Below are 14,728 nucleotides of genomic sequence, written 5' to 3'. Positions count from 1 at the left end.
TCACATTTTAACAATTTTTTATTTTAGTCCTTTTAAACAAATTTTTTATTTCATTTCTTATTTTTTTAGTCTTTAATATTGATCTGATCATTCTCATATGTTAATTTTTTATTTGATCACATTAGAGACTAAAAACAAAATTTTATAAAAAAAAAGTATGAAATAAAATAAAATAATTATTTGATAGGACTAAAATTTAAAAAAAAAATTGCTAAAATATGAAGACTAAAAATATACTTAACTAAGTCATACTTTTATAATATCATTCAATTATTCATTTTCCTTTTTATTTTTTATATTACATCAGTTATATATATATATATATATATATATATAATTATTATTATTCTCCTTTGCTGGATGTAGACACAGCCAAACATTTTTTAATGACTTTTGCCCTTGAATTAGGACCTAGTTAGACCACAATCTTGGTTCCGAATAACACGTGCAATTCCTATACATACCTTTAAAAAATGATTTTATTTCAAAACCAAATTACTTTTTTAACAGTAAATAAAGAAGTACGTTTAATTACACTAATTCTCCAGTTTGGGTTGATTTTTTTTTTGTTATGGCAAAAGAGTTGACTCAGAGTCCTCCAAAGGATATAAATTATCTCATTGAATTAAATAAATTAACAAAGTATCTTAGCAAATGAAGACTCGAGGAGTGATATCCTCAACAAGGTGTCTATTCTCCCAGGAAGAGCATTATCCCTTAGGCTATATATATTATACATATAGTTAGCTATGCTCCAAGTCCATTTGTCAATGCCCATTTCTAAAATAAGTCAAAGGATATTGATGTGTGCTAACTCTGTTAAGTGCAAATTAAAGCTTTACAGATCTTATCACTTGTCCTGTATCCTTTCTACTATGATTCCTTGACCCTTCTTTACTAACAAAACATGTTACTTTATTCTATGAGCTCAATTGTGTCCATTTCTTGTTTCGTAACTTCCACATATACTAAGCAAAGAAGTACAATTAAATCAGTTTAAAAGGATTTTGTATTTAGTAATAGTTTGCATTTTAAAAATGAGATCTTATTTTATTTTATCTTTATATCTATCCTCATTTGATCTAAAATTAAGTTAATATTGAGCTTTTCTGCGATCGCAAGTAATTTTAGTATAGCTTTCATCCAACGTAGGTTCTGAATTTTGAAACTGGGGCAGGTACAACTTTGCAGGCTTTTCTTACTAAAATTCATATGAGGGATGAAATTTTAAAACCAGATATATGTCTCTAATATAGGTCTCTTAAGTAAGCTATACCTTAGTACCATATATACCGTGTAGACTTAAGAAGTGGGTCATTGAATTCTAATAATGACTATATTATGATCATTTTCAAGCCCTGAGGATTAGGTATGTACTAAACGCCCCATTTTAATTGTAGGAATAATCTTAAACTATAAATTTTTCGGTGTTTAATTATATTATTGACAAATATCAATCATGCTTCCAATTTTATCGTACGTCTATAGAGACCCAAAAAAAAAAAAAAAAAAACCCTTCACAATATTTTTCCTATCAATTTAAAAAATTAAGAGAATATTTCTGTTAATCTAAAGTATAGCCGTTATCAAGTTTCCTTTTTTTTTCGTGTTTAAAATTGTTACTAGGACTTAAATCTAGGCACACAAAAAAAATAAAATATATATATATATATATATATATGTGTGTGTAATTTCACCACACTTTTTCTTACATTTTTTGTATTAAAAATGCAAAAAATTACTACACAAATAATGATAAAATTATATCTTAGTTGAAAACTTTCTATTTTTTTTAACTTATTAACCATTGCATGAAACAAAAGATTGATTAAAAACAATAGTACAATATACGAAACAATTGGCCGATCTTTTCAAAAAGCTAAATTAAATGTGATCACCGTCCTATTTCCTTGACCATGTAATAGAATCTTTTGCCAAATTCATCCTCACTATCTTTTCTTGAAGGACTACTATACCCCTCGCGTGGACCATAGTCCAACGTTGAAGGGAATACCTGCTGTCGTGTGAAACATAATTGAAAATTAAGGAGCAGCGTCAAAAAACGAAAAAGAAATGTAGGAAGCAGTCGGAAATAGTGGCAACATCAAATAGAGAAGCTAGAGCTGTTCGTTGAGCAGCACTTATATATATGTGATGTCATTCACTTTGCAATTGGTGCATTGAGCTTCCAAAGAGATTTTATAGTAATGAAGGGGTAGAAAAATACATAACTCCAAAAAAAAAAAAAAGCTATGGCCTAAACTTGATGTGTTGATCAGTGTTCCTCTCCAATGATTTTTCTGTAACTCTAGACATTGATGAATGTCAAGGTTTGTGCGTGTCTTTCAGAATTTATATATTTGTTAATTTATCATTATTATAATTAATTTCGTCTGGTGAGCCACTTATGGTAGTGTGATCGACAGTGCTCTTTAGCTATTACCATTATCAATGTTCATCTATTTTGGTATTCTTTAATTTGACATTTTCTTCTAGGAATTGTTTCTGAAACGGTCGTCAAATTATTTGCAGGTTTATATTGGTAAAAGATGATGGTGGGAGTTCAAGTGACGAACAGGGTTTCCTTCATGTGGTGGTTTAGAATGGCTGTGCAACTTGGCTTAATCTTGCTCGGTGCTTGTTCTGAGAAGACCTCATTTAGGTTCTCCCTACTCTCTTGCTCCTTTATATAGCAAATTATAGCAATCGTTTTGGGCTTATCTTTTATGTGGCTCTGTAAACGAAATGGAAATCATGAGGTGAGAGCGTTCATGAAGGAAGACATTCTATGTAGAATTGTAGATGTTATTTTTATTTTTATTTTCATTTTTAAAAAATCAGTTATAAATAACTATTTAATTTTTCTAATCTATCTAATATTGAGTATGATTTATTAAAAATTATAAAATATTAAATGTTACTGCTTTTAATAAAAAAATTATTATATACCTCTTGTTGTAATGTACAATATTCTTTGTATTTTTATTATAACAATTTTTTTATACATGTTTTTAGGATTGCTTTAACTAAGCATATAAATATAATCAATTTTTATTAAAAAATTTCTTTTATTTTTAATGTAACAAATAATGACTTTCCTTATAAAATTGTACAATTTTAAAATATTTAAAATTAATTTTTAAAATGATGTGAACAGCTTTTATAAATAAATAATGGAGAAAAAGAGAAAAATTCATAAAATAGACGGAGAATGATCAGAGAAGATTTCATAAAACGGAAAACTCGATTTTTTTTTTTTATCTCTCATGTCCGGTTTATAAATATAGATGAGAAATTCAGAATTTCATATTCTTGATTTATCTTTGTGTTTGTCTAGAACAAATTTTCAGCACTTTTATAGTATTTATTTTCTTCTAATTCTTTCCTTTTTTTGTAATTTTTTTATTTTAGTTTGGAGAAAATTACCATACATATTAAGTGTCTTACTTTAAAGGGAAGTAATTACATATTTTAAAATTACTGAAAAAAATTTCGGTTGGGTGGCATGTTTCATTTCACCTTTATTATCATTTCTTTACGGTGGCATGCTACATCACAAAGTTAGCCATTTTTAGTTTCTTGCATGTTACGGTGGCATATGAATGCTTCATTTTTTACAAGTTAGCCATTGTGGCAATGAAAAGAGTTTCCTAGCTAGCTAGCTTGTGCACACGTCTTGTCCCGCACCATGCATTCTCTGACTGTGTTTCAAATGTCTCCTTTATGTTTTCTTGACATTTAATCTGCAGCATAGATAGCCTGTTTTTAATGACGCAAAATTTGATGAAAATGCAGTTAACTCTAACATTTTTGAATTTTTTTTGTGGTCTTCACATTTCTTTTGAGCCTCTGCAAAGTGCATTATCGTAACCGACCCGCATCAATAGTATAGGCTAATGGTCTACTTCAGTAACTATGAAATCACCATTTCAGAACATAACAATAACTCATAATTTAACGTCTATGCACCTAAAATTGCAGTTTGCTATTTACATATATTTCTTTTTCACATCACTTTCGCACCTTTACACGTTACTTACTGTTTCACAATCATATATATAGACACGTCAGCATTTGAATGCTTGCCCAACCGCTGAACTTTGTTCTCATCTGTGTACAGTAGTGTGAGAACATCTGAGCTAATTTTGATCACATAGTTTTGGAGTTACATTGAAGTGAGATTATATGTACATGTGCGGAGGAAAATAAGTTTTTGGTGTATGCATGTTATTTACTCCCTTGTAATTTTTTTTCACATTATTTAACAATTTTAGTTCATTATTATTTTTTAAAATATCATATAGGCTAAGTGTTTTAATTACTTCATAGGAAAAAGAATATACACTTCAAAACTATTAAACAGATTTGCTTGTGGGGAAAGGGGTGGTTTTACATTAATTGTGATGTGCACAGATAGGCGAACGTAAATCATTTTTCAAAATTCACCAATAACACTTTTTAAGTTGCTAGACTGTTCAACTTCAATAGCAACCGCCCTAAGATAACTGTGACATCAAACCTAACACCCACCTATCTCCTCCTTCAAGAAAAATATTATATATTTAGTATTTATATATTTTTTATTTTGTTTTCAAGAAAGATAGAAAGAATATATTGGACTGTTTATTTTATTATTTTAAGAATAACTTATAAATGATGTTGGAGTTTTCCTCGCAAACAATGTTATTCTATCCTTTCTGTAGTGAGAAGATAAAAGAAATTAAAATAAAATAAAAGAAACACTCTTGAATATTGTCCAATTGAATTGACAACGTCATGCTTTGAACCTTTTTTACTTTGTGTACTCTATCTCTTCTTTTCCTGCATTGCTTCCACTTGCAGAAGAGACTTAAGGGGGATCGACAATCTAGCATCGACGTCTGCTCCTGTGAACCTAAACACACAAAATCCTCACCAGGTGATACTGTTATCTGGAAAAGGACAGCTAGTTCAAAACGTTAAAATAAAGCAAAAGAAAAATGATTAATTGGCACGATTTTTCGTCAGATATTTAGTGTATATTCAGTTTAACAATTTTTTAATAAATATATGAAAGTACTTTTAAAAAATAAACAGTTATTTATTTTAAAATATTATCTAAACATGCACTTGATTTTTATGGTTTGACTTGATTATTCAGGTGGTGATTGGCAACGGCATCGTTTCCCTTCATTTATCAAGGCCCGAGGGCGATATCCTTGGAATATCATATGCTGGAATTGACAATGTACTCGAAGCTAAAAATAAAGAAGGCGATAGAGGGTACCCATCACCTTCTTCATATTAAATGAATTACATTTAAGTTGGAACTTTCTCAAAATTAATCCAGTATATAGTATGCCATGAAAATTGGATCCATGCAAGTCCTGGTTTGATTGACATTACATAACCTGGCCTTCATAATTATAGGTACATGGACGTTGTTTGGAAACAACCAGGACAACGTGACACGTTTCAGAGGTATATATTATTTGTGTCATCTCAATTAATTAACTATATGTTCCTTTATTTGTTTAATGATTGAAATTAATAATAAAAGAAAACAACAGCGAAGCTAGCTACCTAATTCGGGAGAATCCGAATAAACACTTGCAAAGGGGGGATAATCTAGTTAACACATGCATCTCATCGGTTTGCAGTCACACTATCCACTTCTCCCTTGCATTTTATTTTACTGGTTTGGATTCTAGAAATTTAACAAGTTTGTTTAAAAATTTGATAATTTAGACTCATAATTTATTTATTTATATATTTTTTAATTTATTATTAACTTTTTGACTTAAACTTTAATTATCTAACACACACCAAGAGAATTCCAGTGACAAATGTATAATTAAAACTTCACTGCAGAGTCCTAGGGACAAATTTCAGAGTCATAACAGCAAACGAGAACATAGCGGAGGTTTCATTTTTAAGAACATGGACAGCTTCCATGAAAGGCTCAAGTGTCCCCGTAAACATAGACAAAAGGTGGATTCCAGATCTTAAATTTTGGTACAGTTTGAGGACAAATACAGATTAGCTTAGTAACATTGTTCGATATGAATTGGTTTTCACGCAGGTATATATTGCGACGAGGCGATTCCGGGTTTTATTCATATGTAATATTTGAGCGACCAGCAGGATTACCTGCGGTGGTGATTGATCAAATTAGGCTTGTTTTCAAACTCAACGAAGACAGGTAACCGGAAAAATGTTACCTTGAGAAAAAGAAATATGGTTTTCCTTTCTCTTTTGAAAAACTAATGCTACTTTTTATTGACTCCTAATTTATGCAAATTTATTGAGCGAGAATATAAATAAGAACAAGTACAAAAATTATTTGCATTTTTTAGGTGTTTTTAATATTATTGTTTTTATTGTAAATGATTTTTTCCCCGATAACATGTAATAACATTAAATATTCTATTTACTAAGATAAAACTCTAATTCAATTAAAAAGTAACATAAAAAAACATCTAAGAAATTGAATCAAAGTTTTATCTTAAGAATAAATTTCAATTATTTTGATTTCATAATTTGAAATAATTAAAAATAAAATGACTTGAAAAACAGTTTTCTAGTTTGGTACATACAAGACAATAAGCAAGGAAATTTAAATTTATGTAAGGACACACATATCTCCGATGAGAAAAATAAGGAAAATTATCTTTTCAAAAAAAGGGTAAAGACACAAATGCAATTATTTTTATTATTATTATCATCATCATCAAATAAAGAATTAACTTTTTAAGCTTTTTTAATATTATAAACAAACAATTAAAAAACTGAGAACACTTCTTTTTAAGCTTTTCAAGGGAAGAAAACAAAAAGTATGCTTAAGAAATGAACAACAAATTACACAGGTTCCACTATATGGCTATATCAGATACTAGGAGAAGGGAAATGCCATCTGTGAGAGATAGAGAAACGGGTCAGCCCCTAGCTTATCCGGAAGCTATTCTCTTAACCCGTTCATCAAACCCAAAATTCAGGGGAGAGGTAATTCTCTTTCTGCTTATGCATGGCAGGCTTATTTTAATTGACAATATTTTTTCCTTTTGGTTCTTTATAATGTTTATGACGTGGGCTTAAAGTGTTTTTGGTCATTGATATGAGCTTAAAGTTTAAAATATCCATTATTGTATTGGGCTCAGGTGGATGACAAATACCAATACTCGATTGAGAACAAAGATAACTTAGTTCATGGTTGGATTACCAATGAGTCTGAAGTCTCAGTGGGTTTCTGGATGATAACGCCCAGTAATGAGTTCCGCAACGCTGGGCCCATTAAGCAAGATCTAACCTCTCATGTTGGGCCCACTACTCTCTCCGTAAGTTCCTCCAATTGCAACACTAATTCTTGAGTAGCACTGCCTGTTACAAGTACCGAATTTAATTCTACATGTATATCAAAATTGTAGTACCATGTTAAAAATGTATCAATATCTGAATAATTTCATTGTAAATTTTGACTATTAAATAGGGGCGCTTAAATATATTGTGATGTGCAATATCTCCAACACAAATTTGTAAATGAAGATTATAGGCCTAAACAAAATTTAATCAGATAGTTAATGTTATAATGTATGTTGTAATTTACAGTCATAGAACCCATAAACTAATAATTGAAGTACTTCCTCTATTTTTTCCATCTGTTATTATTAATTTATGTGTAGATGTTTGTGAGCACACACTATGCTGGCGAGGAGGTAACCATGGCCTTTCAAGAAGGGGAGACTTATAAAAAGGTTTTTGGCCCAGTTTTTTCCTACCTCAACTCTGCTCCAAATAAAGCTGAGTTTCTGTCTCTTTGGTCAGATGCTGTTGAACAGGTGCTTATTACCCTTAAGTAACCACACTCACCAGTGATTGTTTATTAGACATTAAGTCATTATGTGATAACACGCATTATATTATTCTTCTTTGATCAATTAGCTATCCAATGAAGTCAGAAAATGGCCTTATGATTTCCCTCAATCAAAAGATTACCTTCCACCCAATCAACGGGGAACAGTAGCTGGACGGTTACAAGTCCAAGAGTATATGCCAATGCTTGTTTACCTTCATTTTACTATTTGATTACATAGGACAGCTTATAAAAGAAATCTGAATTTCTTTCCTTACCATGTTCATCAGGGGAAAGAAATCTCAATATGCTATTGATGCTTATGTTGGTCTAGCTTTGCCTGGAGAAGCAGGATCGTGGCAAAAAGAAAGCAAGGTACATTTGTAGTTGGAGCCAATGACATTTTTCTTGAACTTTAAAGGGCTAGTGATATCGATGCATCAAGCAAAAACGGGTTTAATTTATATACAATTTGACAGGGTTATCAATTCTGGACTCAAACTGACAGATCCGGACACTTTGTAATAAAAAATATTGTACCTGGGGATTACAACCTGTATGCATGGGTTCCTGGCTTTATTGGAGATTACATGTATAAAGCTAAAATCACTGTCACACCAGGTAAAATATCTTCCTCTTTTGTTTATGTTAAATATAAATTAGCTTAAACCTGAACACTGTTCACCTTTCAAGCTAAAATTATTCTTCCGTGAGGAAACATGGTAAATATAAAATCGTCCCTGAGCATATAATTTAAACTTATGGGATAGTTAGTTGTTACCCATATTCGCTAGACAATTACTTGCATTGTAATATTGGACTTTGACTGTGAGCCTAATTCAAGAGTCTAAAGTGATTTCTTTTTCTAACAAGTCTATACTACTTAGATTCATGACCCTTTTGCTTGTGTACTTTTTAACTTGTTGCTAACTCATAAATGCGTGATTTTGTTATTTAACATGTAATGTACCTGTAGGAAGCAACATCAACTTGGATTCACTTGTATATAGTCCTCCAAGAAATGGTCCTACTTTGTGGGAAATTGGGGTCCCAGATCGCTCAGCTGGGGAATTCCATGTACCAGATCCTTACCCCACGCTATTGAACAAACTATACACGAACGATGCAAAAAACAAGTTAGCCCAAAACCCACCTTCGACAATTGATGCTAACTTTTATTAATCTCTCTGTACTCTATCCCATTTACTCAAACTATTTCTATTGTGATAGGTTTAGGCAATACGGGTTGTGGGAACGTTACACTGATTTATATCCAAATCGTGATCTCGTTTTCACGGCTGGCGTTGATGACTATAAAAAGGTTTGGTTTTTTGCTCATGTTACCAGGTAAGTTTTGATTGTACATAAATTTCGATGTAATTGTCAAGTTTTATTGATTTTTTCTTTGTCTCCTTTTAAACTGCTCTAATGTATGCAGGAGCATAGCAAATAATACATTCCAGCCAACCACATGGCAGATTAAATTCGATCTTCAAAATAACATATTGAGAGGCAACTACACACTACAATTGGCCCTGGCATCTGCCACTAATGCTGAATTGGAGGTATCTACCCAACTTCATTTATTTCGTAGTTGACCTTTTTTAATCAATTTTTTCCGTAAATAATAAATAATGTATTAAACAAAAATGAATATTTGATGTTATTAATGTATTAAATTGTGTTATATCATGTGATTTTTAATAAAAACTTATTATATAAAAGATCCAATGACACATTAAAAAATTGTCTTTTTATAAATATTGAAGACATTATAAAAAATAAAATAAAAAACACTTTTAACACAAATTTTGAACCATTTTAATACAACTTTTGATAAAAATTAACAAGATATTTTTTGAGCTATGACTATGGTAACTGAAATTTTTTGAGATGGATGATCAGGTTTGGTTGAATGACCCAAGAGCTAAATCTCCCCTCTTCACAGCAGGGCGTTTAGGAGAAGACAATGCCATAGCAAGGCACGGCATCCATGGATTGCATAGGCTGTATAGTATAGTTGTAGATAGTAATCATTTGGTAAATGGAAAGAACACCATCTATCTGAGACAGTCAAAAGCCACAGGTCCGTTCCAAGGAGTTATGTATGATTATATCCGCTTAGAAAGTCCTCCAACTCAAGCTACTTGATTCTGGCTAAAACTTGTAGTGGAGGACAATGAATATGGGTCACACTCTGCATTATTATAATATTTTATTATTAATTAATTGATAACACATTTAAGATTAAATTATTTTCTTGTTTTATATTTTTTTTTGTCACGTTTTTATTATTTTTTAAAAAGAGTTTCGTACATCATACGAAATTTATAAAATTATAACATATGAGAGTTAGTTTCGTCCACGGAATATACAAAAATTATCCAAGCTTTCTCTAAGTTCCTTCACTTCCATCCATAGCTACTTTTTGCACTGCACTCATCAGCTATCAATCAAGGTAGCGTTATCATCGTCCACCATCATCAGAGTCATGGTCCAAAACTTCAAAGCAACACCCCATCCCATCCCATCCCATCCCACCACCCTACAACCAAACCGAAACCAACCGTCAAAACTCAAAATTATAGTCTAACCAGACAATCCACACTGTGACAAACGTGTAAACAGTAAACACCGCATGCCCTTTAAATAAAAGGCCTATTCTCAATCTTGAAAGAGAAAGGTAACCACCATAACCCATTTCCGAGTTTCCTTTCCTTACCAGTATTATGTTGCAGCTTTTCCTTTTAAAGAAACTGACGGAAAAGCTTCGGCAAATTTTTGTTTTAAGCCGTTACTTGTTATAATTTTATAAGTTTCTTCTTCATAATATACGAAACTCTTTTAAAAATACAAAAATAAATAAAATTTATGCTAAAATTCTTTTAAAAAATTTATAAAAGAGTTTTACCCCTGTAAAATGCAAAGTTAATAAAAACGTGATAAAAAACTCTAAAAAAATAGTTTAATATTTTCATTATTTTGATAATTAGTTATTAAAAAAATAAATAAGTCCATATTTAACAGTAGGTAAGGCTTAACAAGCTGCAGAGGATTTATTTTGTTTGACAATGCTTCCATTGAATCAGAACACATTTAATGCTTTTGCCTTTTGGCATGAATGTGACTACAACTTGAGGTCACCGGCTTAGTAGCTGTCATTTCTCATTTTGTCACGTAAAATGAGCGGTAGTAGCCGACTTGATTCAAGGATACTAAAAGTCTACAAATTTATATTAGCCACTAAAGATTAAATCTCTTAATAATAGAATAAAATAGGAAACCAAACAAAATTTTAAAAAAAATAATTAAAAAACACACGTTTAACGTCAGCAAAACCGACGCTTGAACATGACAGCGATAAACGTAAGATAGGTTCAATGTAGAAGAAAAAGACATGTGAACATTATTTCAATTGTAGAGAAAAATTTTAAAACAACGAAATTTCAAGTCTTCTATGTTAAATTGAACGAACAATGATTATTACTTACCAACTACCGACAACAAAAATTTCTAAAATTATTTCAATGGTTATTTCAATAACTATTATGAATTGTGCAGGGTTAAATTTTGAAGCTATTTTTCAATTATGCGCTACAATATTAATAGAAAAATTAGCAGCCCCAACTATTATGTATAACTTTTTAAATAATCCAATATATTGCTGTATATATTGCATATATATGGATCAAATTTAAGCTCCGACAGTAATCCATTCAAATAAATCTATGTTGATGCCAAATTTTCTTCTTGATTACCCCTTTAACTAGGAAAATTTATAAACATTTCATTTTGTTATTTCATTGCACTGTGTCGCAAGCAGGCAAATGTTCAATTGAACAGTTTTTCTCACGAATCGAAATAAAATAAAATAAAACTCCAGATTCTCACAAAAGTTATCTTAATAAAATGTAGTACGATGATCATCCCAAAGGTATCACCACAACTGAGTTTACAGGCCCTACATATTAATTTTCTATTTCATGAATTAAGGATCCAAAATCCTCAAAGCAAAACACACCGGCAGACACAAATAAAGCTTCCAAAATAAAAATAAAAAGGATTAAATCTTTATTTTTTAATCCTGCCCCACGTTCAGTTTCTGAAATCTAAATCAATAATAGTGTGCATATTTTGTCTTCAAGAGCTCGCCTTCATTGTGTTTCCAATGTCAATAACAAATCTATACTTCACATCTGCTTTGAGGAGGCGCTCCATTGCAGTATTCACATAATGTATTGGAATAACCTCAATATCAGGTTTCAAACCATGTTTAGCAGCAAAATCAACCATCTCTTGCGTCTCCTTCATCCCTCCGATGGTACTGCCACCAACTATCTTCCTCCCTGCCAATTATATGAGTTATAGTTAGCTTCAAAATTCAGTTTCAATCTTAAATCATTATGTGGTACATTTTTATTCTGAGACACATGAAGCTTTGCTAAAATCGTACGTGTGCTCAACGATACATAGTAAAAATTTATATATAATAACTTTTTTATTTAAAATAAATTTATCATAAAATATGGATAATATTAATTATTATAATTTATTATTGTATATCCTCACGCATACATTAAAAATAATTGTTTCTTATTATATACTTACCCGAAAGTAAAGGAAATATTGGCAACTCTAGAGGCTTCTCTGGCGCACCAACCATGATTAGTTTACCATGAGATTTCATCAGGCCAATCAAAGGCATAAGAGGATGGATAGCAGAAACTGTGTCAATGATACCGTCCAAGGTTCCCATTGCAGCCTACATAGATACATAGTGAAGAAAGAACATTATAAGTTGTTGATTGACTATTTCTCACAAATATATTTTAATCAATCACAACAAAGAAGCAAATTTCCAACACGTAAGTACCTGCATCTGATCTTGCTCACGGCTAACCACAAATGAGTCAGCTCCCAAATGTTTTATTGCTTCTTCCTTTTTGTTGGGTGATGTACTAATTACTGTTACCTTAGCTCCAAAAGCTTTGGCAAACTTGACAGCCATATGACCAAGCCCACCAAGACCCACCACACCCACATGAAGATTAGGCTTGTCAAGTCCAAAATATCTCAAAGGGCTATAAACAGTGATCCCAGCACAAAGGAGAGGCGCAGCAGCATCAAGAGGTATGCCATCAGGAATGCGAACCACAAAGTGTTCATCTGTAACCATTAAGTCAGAGTAGCCTCCGTATGTGATGGTGCCATCAACATACCTGGCACCGTATGTGAGAATCATTTTTCGACAGTAGTTCTCAAGATCATCACCACAGCTTTGGCATGAACCGCATGATCCAACCATGCACCCCACACCTACCCTGTCTCCAACTTTGAACTTTTGCACCTTGCTTCCCACCTCTGTCACCACACCGACAATCTCATGCCTAGATGTAAAGTCAAATCAAATTTAGCACGATGAATTACTGTCTTACATCTTTTACAATGTGAAAGAGATAAGATGAGGAAAAAAAAAAGCGAAACAGGAACTAGTTTTTAAATAAAAATATATATTTGAACTATTTATTCGTATATTTTCTTGGTATAACAAACGAACAAAGAGATCAAAAGACGAAAATGAAATATGTAAATGTGATTGAAAGAAAGAATGAATGATAAAAGAAAATCGTGTAAAAAGAGATAATATGATTAATAATTTTTTATTTTATTTTCCGTTCTGTTACTTTAGAATCCAATTCATAACTGTACTGCATATTCAATCAACATGTAAAAGAAAAAGATGAAGTTCAACGTGCAGAGCACGTGACTACTAGGACCCCACCCGATACGATGAAACATTTATTTTGTAGTATGAAATACGGATAAAATGTGAACAATTAAAAGGGGAAGCGGCAAAGTTATTATTGACGTACCCAGGGATTAATGGATAGGTTGACACGCCCCACTCGTTCTTCATCATGTGTAGGTCTGAGTGGCATACCCCACAATACATTGCTTTGAATGCCACGTCTTTCTCCCCCGTTTTCCTGTAAAACCAAAACAAATGCATCTCAAGTTTTCAATAAAAATTTATCATCCACAATATGCCTGTTTATTTTGCCATGCAAGAATCAAACGCTTAACGGAATTTCGTGTCAACGTTCATATATATTTAGGATCGAGATCAATATAAGATTTCAATATAATGCGTCGTGCATGTAAATAAAAAAGATGAATCCTCCCTTGAAAATAAAATAAACAAATAAAAGAAGTAAAAAACTGTGGAGTCTTTGAATGCATCAACAGCGTTTACACGAGGGAAAAGGGCACACCATGAAGCAGTATATAACGAAAGAGTGATGAGTATACCTTCGGGAGAATTTGAAGGGGGAGAGAACCCCAGATGTGTCCCTAGCTGCCCATCCGAAAGCTTTCACAGGATGCTCCATCTCTGGTTGTGACGCCATTTGAGTTGCAAAGGAAATTGAGAGAATGAGAATGTTGCACTTCGTACGAGAACCAGTATACTGAGAGGGGCTAAGATCTACACGTTATATATATAAGGAACGAGTGCATGTGGTGGCAATCAATGCCATTTGGAAACGCAAGAGTGATTTTGTCACTGTTGACGTAATCGATGAGGTAATCAATGCAAAAAACCACGCTCACAATAACTTTTTCCCCTTCTCATTTAGCTGTTTAAATGACATAATTAATAAATAAAAATATTCTATGTAAAAATATATAAATAATATGAAGTGTTGTTTTTTTTTATATATAAATTAGTCTTAAGAATACAACTTAATGTTATTTTTTATATATTATTTTCTTTCATAAAGTCACAAACAATTTATATGTAATAATAAACAATAATTTTAATAAATAATTAAAAAATAGCATACTGTGTGTAACATAGAAAAAGTTGTGCATAGTAATGTTTAAATTACTTAAAATCCTTGA

General features: G+C 31.6%; 2 protein-coding genes across 4 annotated transcripts; one reads left to right on the top strand and one right to left on the bottom strand.

Moving 5' to 3' along the window:
• The first annotated feature begins 2,174 nt into the window (after positions 1-2,174).
• LOC113869059 (rhamnogalacturonate lyase B-like) lies at positions 2,175-10,076 on the top strand. 3 transcript variants are annotated; one of them, XM_027505183.1, is made up of 17 exons: positions 2,175-2,330; positions 2,533-2,662; positions 4,843-4,918; positions 5,141-5,262; positions 5,410-5,460; positions 5,851-5,970; positions 6,062-6,181; positions 6,846-6,981; positions 7,137-7,313; positions 7,659-7,814; positions 7,918-8,021; positions 8,119-8,203; positions 8,308-8,449; positions 8,805-8,964; positions 9,059-9,175; positions 9,267-9,393; positions 9,734-10,076. In XM_027505183.1, exons 2-17 carry the CDS (start codon positions 2,550-2,552, stop codon positions 9,977-9,979), a joined length of 2,052 nt encoding a protein of 683 aa, XP_027360984.1. In that variant the 5' UTR covers positions 2,175-2,330; positions 2,533-2,549; the 3' UTR covers positions 9,980-10,076. The 3 variants fall into 3 exon arrangements, with proteins under 3 accessions (XP_027360984.1, XP_027360982.1, XP_027360985.1); XM_027505181.1 differs by having other exon boundaries at positions 2,280-2,330; positions 7,918-8,033; positions 9,734-9,982; XM_027505184.1 differs by lacking the exons at positions 2,175-2,330; positions 2,533-2,662 and having other exon boundaries at positions 3,423-5,460; positions 9,734-9,982.
• A 1,643-nt stretch (positions 10,077-11,719) lies between these two features.
• On the bottom strand, positions 11,720-14,288 carry LOC113868521 (probable mannitol dehydrogenase). Its single transcript, XM_027504171.1, has 5 exons — positions 14,138-14,288; positions 13,702-13,815; positions 12,702-13,215; positions 12,437-12,590; positions 11,720-12,174 (listed from the first exon to the last, which is right to left on the bottom strand). The coding sequence occupies exons 1-5, from the start codon at positions 14,233-14,235 to the stop codon at positions 11,969-11,971; spliced, it is 1,086 nt and encodes a 361-aa protein (XP_027359972.1). The 5' UTR covers positions 14,236-14,288; the 3' UTR covers positions 11,720-11,968.
• Between the last annotated feature and the right edge of the window lie 440 nt (positions 14,289-14,728).

The sequence above is a fragment of the Abrus precatorius genome, unplaced genomic scaffold (assembly GCF_003935025.1).
Source record: "Abrus precatorius isolate BTA unplaced genomic scaffold, Abrus_2018 Scaffold6, whole genome shotgun sequence".
Lineage (NCBI taxonomy): Eukaryota > Viridiplantae > Streptophyta > Magnoliopsida > Fabales > Fabaceae > Abrus > Abrus precatorius.
Note: the sequence above shows the minus strand (reverse complement) of the source record. Positions and strands in the feature narration are given on the sequence as shown.